The 20,964-nt window shown below is 35.4% G+C and overlaps 1 protein-coding gene across 1 annotated transcript; it reads right to left on the reverse strand.

Moving 5' to 3' along the window:
- Positions 1–18,642, reverse strand: LRRD1 (leucine rich repeats and death domain containing 1). The gene is made up of 6 exons (XM_053655053.1): positions 18,639–18,642; positions 13,873–15,824; positions 9,797–9,995; positions 2,841–3,002; positions 809–926; positions 1–181 (listed from the first exon to the last, which is right to left on the reverse strand). Exons 1-6 carry the CDS (start codon positions 18,640–18,642, stop codon positions 1–3), a joined length of 2,616 nt encoding a protein of 871 aa, XP_053511028.1.
- Between the last annotated feature and the right edge of the window lie 2,322 nt (positions 18,643–20,964).

The following is a 20,964-nucleotide window of genomic DNA, read 5'->3' on the forward strand; positions in this document are numbered from 1 at the left end:
TCAGAATTTAATTGTACATGTAGAAAGTTTTAAAGCTGTTATTTTGTCAATAATTTCATATGCTCCTATCATAGTTAGCGCCCGAATTAGTTGGTCCTTTAAAGCAGCAGTAGACAAGTTGTTATTTTTCATTCTCCACCTGGTAAGTGCTTGGTGGACTCCCTCACTTAATGAAACAGTGCTGAAAAAAATTAATAATAATTAATATAAAACATTGTTTTAAGCTACTTAAATACTATATGTCTAGGTTTTTAAACCAATTTACCAAACTGAAATGAGGATTAAATTAATTGGTAAAGATAGTCCATATAAAAAATTAGCATAGTTTAGCACATAGAGAGGAAATATTAACCCCATGCCACCCCTTGCTTCCTTGTAGAAAATCAACAATTAAATTAGCATTTAATTCTGATTTATTCAAGACCTCAAAAAAATAATTATGGATTACTTAGTAAAAACCAGTACATTTTTGCTTCATTACTACCTGCTTTATAACTTGATCATATGACAGCCCTATTAAATAAATATATCCATTTTACTAGTGAGGAATGTGATGAAAAGTTAAGGGTCTTATCTAAGGTCACAAAACTGGTTGGGATTTAAAGTTAAGCACTCTGTCCTCAGATCCTTTATTCTTAACTACTACTTATACTCACATGGATCTCAAATATATAATAAATTAAAATCACTGTTTCATAGCAAATTAGAGTTCATGTTAATATGAATGTTTCACAACCATGTGATATTAGTATAATATAAATCAGAGCATAAGAATAAGCTTACACCATATGTTGTCATTCATACATACCTCTTTGTAGACATATCAGTTTCTGAGAGTACCAGGTTTAATTTTTGACAGAAAAATTTAAAGTTGGTTTTAGTGATATTGTTGGCAACTATCTTGAAGATCTTCTCTAAGATTTTCTCTGCATTTGAACATGAAAGACAATTTAGTCCATCATTTTAGAAAAGCATACTCTATTTTAAGTTAATATTGTACCTACATTTTTTCTGTGCCCCTACCAATGTGTATGACAAGTGAAATTGGAAAGTAAAATGCAGACCAGATATACAAACTGGCTTTTTAGTGTGTTTTTTTATGTATTCTCTTGAGAAGCCAAGTTCACATCTACTATAAATATGTTGTATATATTTACATTTTATATTCAAATAACTTACTTGATGAATGTTGTCTTAGATATAGAGGGAAAAGAAGCTTCTAGCTAATTTAAACTATATTCATTTTGTTGTTGTTCACCTGAGGTACTTTGGGAATTTTTAAGAACTAACCCCTCTGTAATCATCTCAGATATGTTCTATGCTTTCTGTTTATTTTATTCATACTATTAACCCCTCAAGGTAGATTATATGCTAATGATAAAAATGAAAATATAATATTCTAAGTAAACTTTGTACGAAGGGACTTATGTTCTTTGTTAATTGCACAATAAATACATCTCCCATGATGACATCCTCTCTACTCTCTCTGGGCACCCATCCTCCAGTATGAAGGCCCTTCAGACATAAAGAAAGGAGATGGCTAGACTTTTCATTTTTGCTGACTTTGATCTGTTACCATTGCCCATTGTACTTTTGCCATACAGGTTAGAACCATATGAATCCTCCTTCCTGAAGAGTTCAAGTAACAGAATTTTAGCAAGGAGTTTCAATCATGAACTTTACAGCCCTTTTCTCAAGTACTGTTACCTAATCAGATAGATACGAGTTATCTATCTGATTAGGTAACAGTATTAATACTGTTGTAGGGGATCCTTAGAAACCCCTAAAAACTTTATTTTATAGAAATGAAGTTACCACAATATGTCTCTTTTTATGATGACAGTTAGCAGAACAGGCTTGGTTAGCAAGTTAGAGAAAACAGCAACTGACTTTAATTTCTTGGATTTTTCCCATCAGTGAGTTTTGAGTTTTGTAAAACCTGAATATAGATGTATATTGTGTCTTACAAACCCTCTGAATATGGATGTATATTGTGTCTTACAAGAAGCACATTTTTAGTGACCATCTCATTTTCTGCTGATGTAAGCTTCTGATTACCTAACACAAGGGTACATGATAGAATAATTTGGGAAGACAATTTTGTACAGTCCCATTTTCTGGAACAATATTCACTTCTTAAATGCTGCATTAAAATGGAGGTCCTAAATCTGGATTTATCCTGGGGATTGACAATGAGCAGCAAAGTCAGAGAAAGTAGAAAAAGCATAGACATTGGGAACCCAGCTGCAGGGAAAGAATTGGACAGTGAAACTTCCCTCCTAGAGACTTGGAGAAAACAGTCTCCATTTGGACCAGTGGAAGGACATTTACAGAAAGTGGATATCTCTATGAAATAATCAGGGCAACTAAAGGAGCACTTAAGGACAGAAGGAATGAAGACTAAGGATTGCAGACAGGTGATTATAGTAGGCCAAAAACTTTGACTGGCATCAATGGAAAGCATCTGTGGACTCCTTCAAAGCCAAGTGTGACTTTCAGGACAACTATGTATGGTAACACAGATCAGAAGTGATGGAGAAATATGGTTGTGGATTCTCTGAGTCTGGCAACAACCACGATGAAAAATCTACTGAAGGGCAATGAGACCATAGGTGGGAAGCAGCCCACTGTTCCACTAGACCTTGACTGTTTTTCAATGATTCAGTTTGTTTGGACCCAGATGAAATAATCTGAATTATAATCAAACACTGCTAATCTGAAAAGGGAAGATGATAAATATTTTAATGTCTCTGCCAGAATGAAAGCCTCTAGTTAAAACAAACTATCCTTCAATTTACAGATGGTACTAGAAATAACTTAGTCACTCACTCATCACCTACCATCTCTTTCATCTGCCCTCTGTAGATAGCGTGCAATGGTATACAGGTGTTTTCCCTTACAGATTTCCATTGGTGGTCTCAGCAAAGGGTTATCATCAAAATTTATATTCTTCAGTGAAACAAGGTTATCAATACCAGTAGGCAGGGCTGTAAGATTATTTCCTAATAGAAAAACAATTTTTAATTGAATTGTACCATTCTGTAAAAGAAAACTATGGCCCTGACTGGTGTGGTACAGTGGGTTGGACATTCTCCTGCAAACCTAAAGGTCATGGGTTTGATTCCTGGTCAGGGCACATGCCTGGGTTGCAGGCCAGGTCCACGGTTGGGAGTGTGCAAGAGACAGCTGATTGTTGTTTCTCTCACACATTGATGTTTCTCTCCCTTTCTCTCTTTCCTTTGTCCCCTCTCCAAAAACAAATAAAATATTTTTTAAAAAGAAAGTAATCTATGGATACAAATAACAACTATCTATAGGGCATCTACTGTGTCTCACTGGCAAAGCACCAGAGAACCCTCAAAATGCTGGCAAATCATAAGAATAAGTTCTTACTGAGGAGGTATAGAAACAGCAGTGGTTCCTTTCTCTTATAAAGGATGCCGAAGTGAGAAAGGAGACTTTCCTCTCATAATACAGGAAAACACTTTACAGAGTAGGTGTGCTGGTAATTTTTTAAATAAACTTTTTATTTGGAATAATTTCAGGTTTACTGAAAAGTTGCAGAAATTGTAACGAGTTCCTGTATATTCCTCAGCTAGTTTTAGTTTCCCCTAATGTTATCTCCTGTTATTGTGTTACATTGTTCCAATCTAAGAAACTAACATTGGCGCATACTATTATATAAACTTTGGATATCTTTGGATTTCATTGGATTTTCCATCAATGTCCTTTTGCTGATCCAGAATCTGATCCAAGATAGCACACTGCATAGTTGTGTCTTCTTCGTCTCCTCTGGTCTGTGGCAGTTTCTCAATCTTTCCTTGTCTTTCATGATATTGACAGTTTGATTTGTACTGGTTAGATATTTTGTAGAATATTATTTAACTTGCATTTATCTGATTTGTTTTCTCGTGGTTAGGTGGCATTATAGGGTTTTGGAAAGAATACCACAGAGGTGAAGTGCTCTCATTACATCACATCAGGGTACCTGATACCCCCATGACATCAGTAGGGTTATTAAACTTGATCCCTTGGCTAAAATAGAGTCTGCCAGGTTTCTTCAATATAATGTTTGGATTTCTTTTTCCTTTCTATACTGTTCCTTAGACTGGAGTTACTAAACCTAGTCCATCCTCAAGTGGGGATTAAGCCAATTACAGTCCTTCAAAATATGTGAAAAAATTGACAAAGCAAAAATGTACAATGCCACATCCATTGTTGTAGATTTAACACACCTCTCTCGGAGCAATTAATATAGCAAGCCATAGATACCAGTGAAGATAGGCAAGTCCAACAAGACTATCAATCAACTAGCTCTATATGGACATCAATTCATAATACACTGTATCTAACATTTGCAGAATAGTTTTTTTAAGAGTAAAGAGTAAATGGTATGTGTATCAAGGTAGCCTGTATGCTGGGCCATTAAGCTAGTCCTAATAAATTTAAAAGGACTGAAATCATGAACTTTAGCTGACCACAAGGAAATAATTGCTTTCCTATAAAATTTCCATCAATAGCACAATAAATAAAAGAGTATATTCATACAGTGCACTATATACAGCATTAAGAGTGAATGGTCTATAACTACACAGAATAATATGAATTTCACACACACAGCGTTGAGTGAAGGTCCAGACACAAAAGGTTTCATTTAAGGCACATTATTGGAAATCATGATAATAGTTAACCCTGGTTGAGAGAAGAGAGAGAAATGATTGAAGAAAGCAAAAAGATATTTCTGGATCTAGGTCCTGGAATGTGGACTTTTTCAGTGTGTGAAAATTCATTGAGCTGTACACTTACAATATATACATTTTTAAAAATTGAGTATATAATGAACATACTAGTTACAAGTGAGCAACATATTTTGATATTTGTATATATGATGAAATGATCACTATCATAGCTCTAGTTAATATCCATCACCATACATGGTTATAAATTTTTTCTTACAATAAGAACTTTTAAGATTTATTCTTTTAGCAACTTTTAAAACTACAATAAAGTATTATTAACTATAGTCATCATACTGTACATTACATCCCCATGATTCATTCATTTTATAACTAGAAGTTTGTACCTTTTGAGCCCCTTCACCCATCTTGCCCACCCCTCACCCCTCTCCACCTCTGGCAAACACCAATCTGTTCTCTCTACAAATTTTGTTTTGTTCTTAAGAGTCCACAAATACGTGAAGTCATATGGTATTTGTCTTTCTCTAATTTCACTTAGCATAACATCCTCAAGATGTAGCCATATTGTCACAAATGGCAAGGTTTCCTTCTGTTTATGGGGGAATAATATTCCACTGCATATGCATGCCACATTTTATGTGTTCATCTATCCCTTGGTGGACACTTAGATAAATAATGCTACAATGAAAATGGGGGTGCATAGATCTTCAAGTTTCTGTTTTCATTTCTTTCAGATAAATACACAGAAGTAGAGTTACTGGATCATATGGTAGTTTTATTTTTAGTTTTAATTTTTGAGGCAATATGTACTTTTTCTGGTATGTATATACATCAATAAAAAGTATTTTAAGATACTGGCAATAACAAAGGAAAGAGAGAGACTATAGGTGGGAGTTTTTTCAGAAGGTGTTATATTCAACCATGTAAAAAGAAACAATATTAAAAATATTTAACAACTGGTTTAGCACAGGCACTGACCATCAGAATGGATGCCAGGTGTAAACAACAGATACAACTACACTGGCATAACTAGCTGTCTTGCAGAAAGGAGACAATGAAGGCCTGCGTGATGGCATCATCAGTGCTGATCTGTAGATAGAACTGTGAGGTTCTTCTCTCTGAGGACAACTACAAACAGCTTATGTGTCCATCTATCTACCTTCCTTTCATTTGATCTTTCAGCTCCTGGAGGAGAGGCACTAACATCTGTTAAACCTACACCGCATCAATTTCTGTGACTGATCACTCAATGCTCACAGTCCAAATAGTAGATATCATTTCCACTTACAGACTAGGAACAGAAGCTTAATGTTAAAAAAAAAAAAAAAAAAAAAACCTTCCTAGTCAATTACGGAGCTAGAATTCTAAGGTCTCCTCTATTCTAATGCCCATGCTATGAGAAAAGAAATGAGTATCTAAATCCCTTTTTATTGGTGAAATAAATTTGACATTTGTCAAAACATCAGTATTTTCATAAGTTTTATCTAATTCCCACAACAACTTTATAGATAAGCAGAAGTTAAAGCCTTCTTCTCTCGATGATGAAAAAACTGAGGTTCTAAGAGGTTATCTTCCTAAATTTACTAAAAAGTGGGACAGAGGGGGTTTATTCACAAGATTTGCTTTATTTAATAGTGCTTTCACAGTATGCTCCCTGCTTTTAAAACCTGTAGTCACACCAAATCTATGGCATGGGCATTCCTCTTAGCTTCATTTTATGAATGGAAGAAACGTTAAATTACAAGACTTGAAATCAGCCTTTCTAACTTTAAATTCGGCTATGAAATTTGGTGACTGTGGATATGCCAATTGTTTAGCAATTGCCTTTTAGCTCCAAACCTATGTCTGTGGGCTCAACTCTTTTACCCCACCTACAGCTGTTCCTTGCCATAGCAACAGCTGAATGCAATTTGCAGTTTTCCCAACACTGGCAAAAATCCCTTTATCTCTCTCTCTCTCTCTCTCTCTCACACACACACACACACACAAGCTCAGAGAACTCAGCACCAGCCCCGCAGTGTTCCATCCTCAGATGTCTAAGTTTCACTTCAGCATGGCCTCTCCTTTAAACTTGTAAGTTTTAATAATGCCAACTTTAATTTCAGACATTGGGTGGTTATTTATTGCTTCCTGCTGTTGCTACCTTTGTGAGATAACCTTAGGATTCTCTTTTCGTCCTTTCACATATGTAATTAATAACATACTTGGTCATTAACTAATGCTGTGGTCTCTGTCTTCTGATTGGATCCTGACTGATATTTTTTTCTAATTATGATGGGGACTAACGGAGAGCTGGCTGAGCTTTCAAAAAAGTCTGCGATCTCCCCATTCCGTCTTGATTCTGTACTAGAAGGCCTCTGGAGAACTGTGCTTCCAGTTGTTGGTTGTGTGCTCCAGTGGGCCAGAAGGTTGTGGTCAGCCCTATTTTTTTTAATGCACAAATAATGGGTGGAATATGCCATGTCCTACACTTGGACAAATAACCTCTCTACAAACAGTAAAACTTTGCCATAAAAGTGGTACCAAAAATTCAATTGCAGGGCTGTTATTGTGACTTACTGCAAAATTAACAAAATGATTAATGTGTACACCTGCATAGCCAGTTTACTCACGGAGTTCTGTGGATTCAGGAGAAAAATGCCAGTTGCATTATATCTAAATATTGATACATTACTGTATCAATATTTCACTGTACTAGTAGTACAGTGATAACAAAAAGGTGAAACTTTGTTCTTAATCTAAAAGTTCTCTAAATTTAAGAGGGCTCCCTGCCATTATAAACATTACTTTTTTGCACCTGGCTGGTGCTTCAGTTTGTTGGGGTGTTTCCCATAAACCAAAAGGTCTTGAGTTTGATTTCTGGTCAGGGCATATGCTGAGGTTGCAGGTTTTGTCCCCAGTCAAGGCGTGTACGATAGGCAACCAGTTGATGTTTCTCTCCCCCTCTCTCTCCCTCCCTGACCCTCTAAATTTAATAAGCACAACCTCAGGTGAGGATTAGAAATAATAAAGATTACTTTTAACTGAAAAATACAATTTCATAAACTCAACTGCTCTTGCGTTTAGCTGGTACAACCACTATGGAGATCAGTTTGCCCAAATCTGGTGCAGATGAAGATGTATATATCCTCTGATCCAGCAATTCTACTTATAGCTATGTACGCTAAAGAAACTCAGTGCATATAATTTTTATTGCACTTAGAGTGGTGCCTGATACATGGTAGGAACTCAGTAAATATTGAATGAATAAATGTATGACTAGAATATGGAGGAGAATGATGGAATAATGGGAGAAAAATCTGTCAGTGATGGTTGTCTTTGGGTGTAGGTTTATGAAGGATATTAACTTTCAAATTAAGGCTTTCTTCTAACTTTTTTTGTAATAAATGTGTATTTTGCAATGAGAAAAAAAGAAACTCAGTGCTGATAACTACCAGGAACATATACGAAGATATTTATAGTAGCAAACAAATTGGAAACAACTGTCTATCAACAGGATAATAGATTAATTGTTGTTTAACCATATGATTTAATATTATACAGCATTTAGAAATAAATGGAACAAGTCTATGTATATATATATTAACATGATTAATTTTAGAAATATGACAAATGAAAAAAGTTACAGAATAGTAAATTATAAACCACATAGTAAAGTTTTAATGAAGTTTAAAAGAAAAATACATCTTATGGATATACATACATACATATGTGTATATATATATGGGTATGTATATGCATACCTGTATATATATTTAAAACATGGGTGATAAAAAGATATACACCAATTACAGTTTAGTGGTTACTTCTAGTTTGGGGAGAGGTACAAAAGAAGTCACAACTCTATTATTTTATTTCTTAACAATCAAAAATATTTCAAGTAAATATAAAAAAATCAGCATTCTTTACATCTGGAAACAGGTGCACTGGTGCTTATTTTCTGTAAGTTTGACATATTTCATAATAAAACATTTTAAATACCAATCTAGTATTTGTCATGCCTTGGGAATTCTTTAGAATTAGTTATTTACTTTGTAAAAGGTTATAAGGAATTAGAATATTATAGGGTATAGGAGTGGGATCAGGGGAGCCAGCAGAGAAGGAAAAACAGGAAATGCTGAAACACCAATGCAAAAGAACCTACGCACTGCCATGTTCATAGCAGCACAATTTACAATAGCCAAGAGTTGGAAGCAACCTAGGTGCCCATCAGTAAATGAGTGGATCCAAAAACTATGGTACATTTACACAATAACATTTTATGCACCAGAAAGGAAGGAGCTCCTACCCTTTGCAACAGCATGGATGGAACTGGAAAGCATTATGCTGAGTGAAATAAGCCAGGTGATGAAAGACTAATACCATATGATCTCACCTTTAACAGGGTCCTAAACAACAAAACAAACAAGCAAGCAAAATATAACCAAAGACACTGAAATTGAGAACAGGCTGACAGGGACCAGAGGGGAGAGGGGAGGGAATTTCAGGGGAAAAGGGGAAGGATTTACAGGAACTAGTATAAAGGACACAGGGACAACAACTAAGGGGAGTGGAAATGGGAGGGAGGTGGGGAGCACTGGGGGGGTGGGCTGGGGTGGGAGTAAAAGACAGAAAACTGTACTTGAACAACAATTAAATAAATTAATTTAAAAAAAAACACAGAAAATGCTGACCAAAGGTTGTATAGGTAGTTGTATGTACAGGGAGGGATGAGGTCAAGTTCAGAAAGGGAAGAAATGGTGTAGGCAGAGAAGACAATAAAAAAAATGTTCAGAGACGGGGCCGGGGGGGGGGGGGGGGGCTGGGATGGGAGAAATTGACAAAAAAAAAACTGTACTTGAAAAAATAACTAAATAAAATTTTTTTAAAAATTAAAAAAAAAAATGTTCAGGTTCCCCAGTTGGATTAAAACATCTTTCCGAGAAGGAACTGGACCTTACGCTCTGCTCACATTTTCTGTACCTATGATAGCCATTTCCTTCCAATAGGCACTTACTACATTACTACTATAAACAGATAAGTTTGCCCTTCTTTCCTGTTAGTAAAATTTGCAACAGTGACACTAATAATTCTACTTATTGCTTATGCTTGACACTCACCACTCAACTGTAGTTGCTGGAGTTTGTTTAAAGATAGAAAAGATGGTGGCAGATAACTTATTTGATTGTTGTTTGCATTGAAACTAACCAAACTTCTCAATTCCCCTATATTTTCTGGAATCTCTCTGATGGCATTATTTGAGATGTCAAGTTCTTTAAGTACAGTCATATCAGACAGCTCTTGTGGAAGTCTTGTTAACTGTAACAAAGATTAAACAATTATATTTAAAATATTTATATGACTAAAACTTCTAAAATCAATAGAAGGAATTTTTCTGTCTTACAAAGGAGATGTTTTCACTATGTCACAAGTTTTTTACAACTCCCTTCCCTGCTAAAACCCACCACATATTATGTAGCATCTGAATACCTCCTTCAGTCTGACCTGTGCTACCAATTTAACCGGGCTTGCTAACCCACTTTCCTCTCTCTTCAGACACTCAGTGTTCATTGCCACCTCATCCCTCTTTTTCCTTGCTAAATCTGACTCTGTTTTAGTTTATTCTCTTGCCTGATTTTTCCCAATTATTCTGTGTCACATTGGATCTAATTATTCCTACTCTCATCAACATTGCTGTTTATTAGTTCCTTGTGTGTTTTCCTTGTGTCCACATGTTGCTAAGCATGGTGCATTTTGAGTAAATGCTCAATAAACTCCTTTAGAGTGTATTCACACAGTTTGGCAATGTAACCTCAAATAAATATTCCTAGTACAAAAAGTATTGCACAATAACAGAAGTTAAGATACTCTGCTAAGGTGAAGAAAAAATATGTACATTCAGAGAAATAAGGCCATCACAAGTGGCTTTTGAAATAAAAAATACTGTGGGTGAATAAAAGAATTTTGAATATATTGGTCCCTCAGAAATATCCAAGCAAGTAAATACTGGATTCTGTGCTCAAGGTTCTTCCAGCTATATACAGAAAATGTAAGAGATAATCCTCAGCTTCAAAGAGAGTAAAATGTGGTTCAGGGAAGAAAATACATGATGTGAATCAACCAGGAAACAGCATTAATTCAATGCCAAAATAAAGAGTACAATAGCAAATATGTGGATGTTTAGAGAGGGGGGAATGTTTGGAGAAGGAGCATTGAACCAGGTGTGGGAAGTCTTAAGAGCTCAGCCTATGAGGTAGGAGACAGATCAAGACACGTGGGCAGATCCATAGTTTCACAATTTTCAAACATATTCTTTAACTACTTGTTCAACATTTATTAGAGGAAATGCCTGCAAACTGTGTGATGATAGAGCTAGGATAGAAGATTCCTTTTGTGCATCCTTCTTCACTTAGCAAAATAAAAGCCCAGTGTTTAACCCAACTCACCTTCAGATGACTGTTTAGTGACCATCTGCTATTAGGTAAACTAATCCTTTGGATATGTCACCTCCACCCTAAGGAAGTTATCAAAGTGATCTTTCCAACATATAGGATATTCTTTTTGAGAAGACATTTGTAAATCATTTTTTCTGTCTGTTGACCTTTAAAATGATGTGTTAATGAGGTGGACTGGTGCCTTTGCAACTACCCACTCTGGGTAGGCAATAGATATGCCATCTGGATTCCAGAGAACAGTCCTCTGGAGTGAAGTCTGGTGGTTTTGACAAGTTCTGATAAAAGGGAGGAGACTGGATGAAAGAGAATAGTCAGAAGGTCCCTGGAGCAGTCTAGGCCTGAAGTGAGTGATGACCATGGATCCGGGTGGAGAGAGTGACACTGGAAAATGAGGGACATGATCCAAAGACCTTTTTCAGAGGAAAAAAAATGAGACAGTTTTGGTGTAAGATTCACTGTAATGGTAATGGAAAAGGAACAAAGATGATTCCATGATTTTTAGATTGGCAGGTTTAAAGACAATGGCATCACAAACAACAATGAAGAGATTTGGAAAGGAAGAAAGGTAAGTTTCAAGTTATGTTGGGTTTGAGACAATAAAAGAGTAAAAGAATAGAATTTCTGGGGAAATTAAAAACTATGGAACTAGACCACTAGTGAGATCAGCTGCAGTTTTGTAAATGTAAGGATCATGTGCAGGGTCTGGTGAGGTCTAGGAAGGAGTTAATAGCAAAGAGAAAATTGCCCTGGCTGGGTAGCTCAGTCGGTTAGAGTGTCATCCCAATACACCAAAGTTGCAGGTTCAGTCTCAGGTCAGGGCACATACAAGAATCAACCAGTGAATGCATGAATAGATGGAACAACAAATTGATGTCTCTCTCTCTAAGTCAATAAATGTAAAAAATTAAATTAAAAAAGTAAAGAGAAAATTAAGGGCACAACCTGTAGACTTCCACAGTAAGATACAGGAGGAGAAAAAGGATTATAAATTAGCTAAGGAATTCATTGATTACAATACAGAAAAAAAGTGTCTTTTAATACAAACACATCTTTTAAAATACAACATGTGTCATTATTAATCCCATCTATCTTAAGCAACTATTCCAGAAGTAGCCTTTCTGAAAATGTACAGTATAGTAGGTGATGCGCTAAAAAAGATAAGCTAAGTTTGGGAAATATGGGTTAAATAGACACAAACCAGTTTTTTTAGTGCAGGACCCTTGAGAACTTTTTAATATACTGACATCCACTGTGATTCTAAGAGAGAACCCAGTGCTTCTCAAACCTGTTTGATAATAGGAACCCTTCCACCTTTTTTTTTATTCCTCTCCTCTCCTCCCTCCCTCCCTCCCTCCCTCCCTCCCTCCCTCCCTCCCTTCCTTCCTTCCTTCCTTCCTTCCTTTCTTTTTTCTTTCAGAGCAGGTCATGGCACTACATTTTTTTAGGAACAGACTTTGGGAAATCTTGCTCTAGATAAAAGTCTGGCCTCTATCAAAGGACTTTAATTCGACCGTGATGGTCAAATTAAAGATAGCCAGATAATATCCTTTTCATTAATACAAGTCCGTATAAATCTGTAATGTTTTATTTTTTAATTATTTCATAAAATTCACTCTTATAGTTTGAGTAAAATGAAATACTAAACTAAAATAACATTTATTGCCATTGACCTACCGATTTTTGAGGGGAAATTTCCTAAGAAAATAGTAAAATACGAAAAGGCTATATTTACAAAGTTCATCATATGTATTATTTATGATGATGAAAAAATCACATCTCTAAATGCTTAACAGAAATTAGTCACATAACAGTGTATTGGTTATAACAATTATGTTATGTCATGGGGAAATGCTTATGACACATTAAGTGAAAAATAGGAGAATTTAATCTTGAATGTAATCTTTTTCTAATTGCTTATAAAACCATGGACATAAGAAAATAAAAAAAGAATAAAAGTAAGTTGTCAACATATGACCAGTAGTTATATTATAGTAATGTGCTTGTGGAATTTTTTTTTTTTTACTTTTCTCAATTTTCCAAATTTCCAATAATGTGATTATATTAATCTGTAACTTTTTTTAAAAAAGGTTTTATTTGTTTTATTCTTAGAGAGGAAAAGGAGGGAGAAAGACAAGGAGAGAAATATCAGCTTGTGGTTGCCTCTCACACACCCCCAGCTGAGGACCTGGCCCACAACCCAGGCATGTGTCCTGACTGGGAATCAAACCAGCAGTCCTTTGGTTCACAGGCCAGCACTTAATCCACTGAACCACACCAGCCAAGGCTACAACTGAGTGTAGACCTATGAACCAAAGGGTTGCTGGTTCAATTCCCAGTCAGGGCACTTGCCTGGGCTGCAGGCCAGGTCCCCAGTAGGGGACGCATGAGAGGCAACCACACATTGATGTTTCTCTTCCACTCTTTCTCCCTCCCTTCCTTTCTCTCCAAAAAATTCATAAATAAAATCTTAAAACAAAGCTCCTTTTATAATTAAACTAAAATAAAAAGAAATAAATAGTTTTTGGCTTTTCTTGGCATTTCACTTTAATGAAATGTTTTTCTATACAGCTTTGTGTTGAGAAGTGTATTTATTTATAAGCTATGCTTGAGGTTTCAAAAAAAAGCCTACCTTTAAAAAAATAAAACAGTCCATCTAAATTTAAAACACATTCACTACAGCTTATATTCTGACCCTCTCCAGTCCCACCTTTGCCCCCAAACCCAAAATATCAGTCTCTTACCTTTCTCCCATTTATTTGACTTATATTCAGCTCTTCCAGTGATTGAAGTTGACACAGTTCAATAGGAAAATTTATAAATTGATTGCTTGAGATGTTTAATTTCTGGATTCCTTTTAAGTTACAGATCTCCGAAGGGACTTTCTGTATTTGGTTTTCTGAAATATCAAGTACTAGCAAATTTTCTAAAGTACACACTTCTATAGGGAAAGTTTCAAATTTATTACAGCATAAAAAAAGAACACGGAGTGATGACATATTGGAAATAGATGGTGAAATTTTCCTTATTTGGTTTCTGCTAAGATCCAGGTACTGAAGATTAATAAGAGAACATAAATGCTCAGAAAATATGAGGAGTTTGTTTTCATTAAACTCTAAATGAAGCAATTGTTTACTGAAAGATATATCCCCAGGTATTTCTGAAATATAATTTCCATGAATACTCAAATGATAGAGACACTCTAAAGCACACAAACCTATCGGAAAATATATGATTTTATTATAACTTAAGTCGATTTTAGTTATTTTCCTGCAGTTTTTTATTTCAATGGGAACATCTGTGATTATATTTCCTGAAAATTCTAGACTGAACATATTAGTAAGGTGTGAGATGTCTTCAGGTATTCTCATTACCATATTTCTGTTTACATGGAATTTTCTTAAATTTTTAAGCTTATGGATGTTCTTAGGAAGTTTTGTTAATTTATTATCACTAAGACTAAGGCATTCCAACATTACACAGTTGGAAATTTTCTCTGGTATTTCTTCCAATAAATTTTTATCAAGTGTTAGAATCCTAAGTTTCCTAAAATTTTCAATTTTGTGTGAAATAGCTTCTAATTTATTGTCAGTCAGTTGGAGTTCTTGCATGTTGAGCAAGTGAAAAATTTGCACTGGCAAAAACATAAGTTTATTGTGATCCATTAAAAGTTTCTCTAAATTTTGAAGCTCACTAATTTCCTTTGGCAAACTGCTTATTAGGTTTCCAGTAAGGTTTAGTGAAATCAACTTTGGAAGGAAGCACAGAACTTTAGGAAATATCGTTAACTGATTATATTCCAGATTGAGAATGCTCAAGTTTTTTAAACTAGACAGAGTATCTGGTATATGTCTTAACTTATTGTTAGCCAAACTTAAAATTTCCAACTTTCTAAGACTTTCTAAGTCAGAAGGAAAATTCTCAATGTAATTGTTATTTAAAAAAAGTTGACTGATGTTCCTAAGCTGTGATATTTCTTTAGGAATATGTGATATTTGGTTGTGACTGATATTTAATATTCTTAAATTGTGAAGTAACTGAATTTCACATGGAAGTGATGATAACCTATTATCTTGCAAGGATAGAATTTCAAGTCCTAGCAACTCATTTAAGTCTGCTCCTTCAAAACTACTGATTTGGTTCTCATCTAAATATAGATATTTTACATATTTTATTTCTAAAATATCCTTAGGGAATTCTTGTAAACCTTCGGCCGTGAGATCAACAGTGAAGTAATCTGATCCTAAACCAAGTCCTTCCTCATTTTCTTCAGAGAGTTGTGGACTAATCTCTCCTAATGTATCAGGAGATAGGAAGTCGACAGAAGCTTCAGATTCAGGAGTCAGATCAGATCCTGACAATGATGGACTTTGTGAAGTTTCAGCTGTTGACTGCCAGATGTCATATGTAGTGCCATTTTCAGATACGTGAGTTTTCCTTTGTTCTTCATTTCCTTCAGACTTACTTTCAGAGAAGGATGTGGATGTATCATCATGTGCACTTGATGTGTCCATTGTGGGATGCATTTCACCAGTCTGGTGGGAAGGTTTCCCATCAGAAGCTCCCCTTAATAAATCTGATGTTTCTTTAATAAATCCAGGTTCCTCTACCAACTGTGATTTAAATTCTTTCCTGAATTGACTAGTGGTATCCTCTGCCTCTTCTGAACTATCTTCCTTTTCAGACAGCTTCTTCACTGATAGGTTTCATACCAATACAAGATTGTAACTCATTTTAATTTTCATGTGCTTTCTTTTGAACCTAGAAAACAAATGTTGATATTAAAAGAAGAGATGTAATTAAAATGTCAATATTACAAATGAATTGAAATACACATTTTATTCTAAAATAAGAACTTTAATAAATATAAAAACTATATTTATAACTAATAAATTATGTGATTACTGGCTAAGAAGTTTTTTCATTTTATGCATTATATGATACTCTTGAAATTCCATTAAAATTATAGAAAGGAATAAGAAAGATAAAAAATTAGAAAGTATACATAAAGGAGTGAAAGAACTCAACAGATTTTTGGAAGACAAAGGTGATAGCCAGTGACCCCCTCACACAACATGCAGAGTACCATATGCATTGCAGACACTGTAGGTTTATATATGATACTGAAGTCTCTTGTCCCAACAAATTTCGTGTATTATGACAATTTTTTGGTAGGTAGAAGTAAAATGTCTTAAAGAAAGAGGGGTTGCTTTTTGTAACAGAAAACTAGAAGTAAAACCTTTTCAAGGACCAAAGACTGACTTTTAATTCTTTTATGTGACTCCTGAGGTACCTGCACAGCTGGGCAGCACCCTTCCTCAGATGTCCGGGTCCCAGCTCGCATAGGTCCCTCCTCCAATCTGTAATTCTTAATAACCCAACCTCTTTCCTTTGTATCTGTATCTCCAAAATGATGGCTGCTTCCTAGATTTACTATCTCTGTTATTGCAGTTCCCTCTTACCTTTTAAGTTTTCTAATACTTGTCTACACAACTCCCTAAATTAAATCCTTTCTATTAAACTAGCATTGTTTCAATATTTCATAAAGTCTCCAAAAGAATAGAAAATGAGGGAACATTTTCCACCTTGTTTTATGAGACTAATACTAACCTTTACATTAACACCAAATGAGGACAATATGAAAAAGAAAATTATAGATTAATTGTGCTCAAAGCAAAAACACAAAAACTGTAAATATTTAAAAACTGTTCTAAATATTATAAAAAACAACAATATATAACAATACTAGTTTAAATTTTACATTAAAAAATAAACATAATTTGCCATATTAAGAGATTAAAGGAAAAAAAACCATCACTTTAATAAATGGAGAAACACTTGATGAACTGCAACATTTTTCATGATTTTAAAGAAAACATTTAGCAAACTAGGAATAGATAGAAGTTTTCCTAATCTGTTAAACAGCCTCCATAAACTATGTACAGTAAATATCTCACTTAGTAATGAAACAGTGAAAACTTTGATATTGAAAGTGAGAAAATGTTGATTCCTATCATCATTTCTATTCAAGACAGTACTTCAGACCTTAGCCCATGGCATAAGGCAAGGGAAAGAGGTATAAATATTATAAAAGAAATAAAACTGCCATCAGTCAAAGATAATATAATTATGTATATAGAAAATCCAAGATCATATGCAGATAAGTTATTAGAGTCAATAAGAACATTAAGTAATGTTACTGAATACAAAGTCAATGTATAAAAGTCAATTTCCTTTCTGATGCAAACAAAAAGGAATTAGAAAATGAAATTTTAAACAAGTATCATTTACAATCAAGAAATATCATGTACCCAGGAATAAATTTAAACTGTGCAAGACTTAACAGGAAAAAAAATGCTACTTAATGTAACTACAAAATATAATAAGAGCAATTAGAAAAAATCTAAATAAATGGAGAGGTATTCTACTCAAAATAATATATATTTTCAATACAATTCCAATAAAAATCCTAGTATCATTTTTGTGGAACTCAACAATCTGATCTTTAAAAGTATTTGTACAAAGGCCAGATAATCATGATATTCTTAAAGAAGGAAAACCAGATGGGAGAACTTGCTGTTAATATCAGAACTTATTATAAAGCTACAGTAATTAAGGTGATATGGTATTGATACAATAATATACACATAGAATATACACATAGAAAAAAGAATCCAAAAAATGAATCTAATATACATATAGAAAAAAAGAATTAAAAAAATGAAGATATTTTAAGGAGTCTCTGGGACAACTTCAAATGTACCAACATTCACATGATATATGAGTGCTAGAAGAAAAGAGAAAGCAAGAAGTTGAAAACCTATGTGAAAAAATAATGATGGAAAACTTCCCTAACCTGGTGAAGGAAATAGTGATGTGGACCCCGGCTTCTGGGCTCCTCGACCTTATGGATGAGATATGAGACAAATTCATGAGAACTACCAAGTCCTGTGAAAGAAAAGGGATGGCTCGACTTCTCTCTCAAGAGGAGAGTGCACCGGCCCTTGCCTTGACGGGCTTTTATTGGGTTCAATTTGCACAGGAATAAAGTTCATCAGTCATTGTCAGGCAGAAGTAATTAACAGATAACATTCAAAAAACTCTGAGGGTTTATTCTGAGTCAGGGTCAGATAGCTAAAGGGCCATAAAACTTTGGGGAACAAACTCACTTCCTGCTTGGACCCTTATCATTTAAATTGAGGGTATTAGCAAAGTAGGTTTCATAGGATTTTATGCATTCTTTCTGAGGCCTGATTGCCCTAGGGAACCCATTCTTTCCAGCACAGCGCCATACCCACCTCCAGCATTGCTTCAGGCTTAAGTCAGGCAGAGGAAGTAAGGCAGCCAAGAGATTAGGAGATTTCTTGCAGACAGAATGAGGACTCAGGCTATGTCAAAGCTGAGGGGCAAGGGTCCATCCCCCCCACTTTTCTATAGCCCTCCAAGTCCTTCCCTGGGCCCCCCCATGATCATGCCTATCTTAGGCCGTCCCTCCCTCGAGCAATCTTACCCATCATTGGCTAACCAATCAAGCATTGGGGACCAGGCAGGGTGAAGTAAAGTGGGCAGAGGCGGTGCTCCTGCCAGGAAGATAAGCTTTGTCTCCTCAGTGGCTTATGGTCCCAAGGTCACTCACTCAGCCTTAGCCATGGAGGGGTTACAGCTTCTGAAACCAGGCAGGGCAGTTCCCAACAAAATAGACATACCAGTCCAGGAAGCACAGAGAGTCCCAAACAAGATGAATCTAAAGAGGCACACACCAAGATACACCATAATTAAAATGGTAAGAGTTAAAGACAAAGAATCGTAAAAGCAGCAACAGAAAATCAGTTATCTACGAGAGAGCTCATGTAAGACCATCAGCTGATTTCTCATCAGGAACTTTTCAGGCCAGAAGGGATTGGCAAGAAAAATTCAAAGTGATGCAAAGTGAGAACCTACAACCAGCAATGCTATCATTTAGAATGGAAGGACAGAAACAGTTTCCTATACAAGAAAAGGCTAAAGGAATTCATCACCACCAACCAGTATTATATGAAATGTTAAAGGGTTTTCTTTCAGAAGAAGGAAAAATAATACCCCGACTGGTGTGGCTGAGTGGACTGAGTGCTGACCTGTGAACCAAAGAGTCAGTCACTGGTTCAATTCCCAGTCAGGGTACATGCCTGGGTTACAGGCCAGATCCCCAGTAGGGGATGTGCAAGAAGCAACCACACATTGATGTTTCTCTCCCTCTCTTTTTCCCTCCCTTCCCCTCTCTCTACATATAAATAAATAAAATCTTTTTTAAAAAGGGAAAATAAGATTAAAATATAAATAATAAAATGACAATAAATACATAGGTATCAACAATTTATTTTTTTCTTTTTAATTGAATTTATTAGGGTGACACTGGTTAATAAAGTTATGTAGGTTTCAGGTGTGTAATTCTATAATACATCATGTGTATATTGCATTATATGTTCACTACCCCAAGTCAAGTCTCTGTCTATCACCATTTACTCCCCCTACACCTACCCCGCCCCCGCCCCCGCCATCTTTCCCTCTGGTAATCACCATATTGTTGTCTGCATCTATCAGTTTTGTTGTTTTTCCCTTAATATTCTCACCCTTTTTCACTCGGCCCCACAACATACCTCCACTCTGGCAGCTGTCAGACTGTTCCCTATCTAGGAGTTTCTATTTTGTTTGTTAGTTCATTTTGTTCATTAGATTCCACATATAAGTAAAATTATATGGTATTTGTCTTTGTTTGACTTCTTTCACTTAGCATAATTCCATCTAGATCCATCCATATTGTCACAAATGGTAAGATTTTGTCATTTTATTGCTGAGTAATATTCCATTTATATATGTACCACTGCTTTTTCGTCCACTCATCTACTGATGGGCACTTGGGTTGCTTCCATATCTTGGCTGTTGTAAATAATGCTGCAGTGAACATGGGGAAGCATATATTCTTTTGAATTGGTGTTTTGTGTTTCTTTGGATATAGTCCCAGAAGTGCAATTGCTAAGTCATAAGGCAGGTCCATTTTTAATTTTTTGAGGTAAAACTATTCTGCTTTCCACAGTGGCTGCACCAGTCTGTATTCTCACCAACAGTGCACTAGGGTTCCCTTTTCTCCACACCTCACCAGTACTTGTTGTTTGTTGATTTATTCATGGCCATTCTGACAGGTGTGAAGTGATATCTCATTGTGGTTTTAATTTGCATTCTCTGATAATTAGTAGCATTGAACATCCTCTCATATATTTATTGGCCATCTGTATGTCTTCTTTGGAGAAGTGTCTATTAAGGTCTTTTGCCCAATTTTTAATTGGATTGTTTGTTTTTTGGTGTTGAGTTTTTAAGTTCTTTATATATTTTAGATATTAACCCCTTATAAGATGTATTATATAATTACAGAATATGTTCTCCCATTCAGTGGGTTGTCTTCTCATTTGATTGATGGTTTCCTTTACTGTGAAAAAATGTTTAGTTTGGCCCTGGCTAGTGTGGCTCAGTGGATTGAGTACCGGCCTGCCAACCAAGGGGTTGCCGGTTTGATTCCCAGTTGGGGCACATGTCTGGGTTGCAGGCCAGGTCCCCGGTGGGGGATGTGTAGGAGGAAACCATACATTAATATTTCTCTCCCTGTCTTTCTTCCTCCCTTCCTCTCTCTCTAAAAATAAATAAAATGTTTAAAAAGTTTTTAATTTGATGTAGTCCCATTTGTTTATTTTTCCTTTGTTTCCCTTGTCCAAAGCAATACATCAGAAAAAAATATTGCTACAAAAAAATGTCTGAGATTTTACTGCCTATCTTTTCTTCTAGAATTTTTATGAACAATTACT

Source organism: Artibeus jamaicensis, unplaced genomic scaffold (genome assembly GCF_021234435.1).
Source record: "Artibeus jamaicensis isolate MK-2021 breed Jamaican fruit bat unplaced genomic scaffold, CSHL_Jam_final contig_923, whole genome shotgun sequence".
Lineage (NCBI taxonomy): Eukaryota > Metazoa > Chordata > Mammalia > Chiroptera > Phyllostomidae > Artibeus > Artibeus jamaicensis.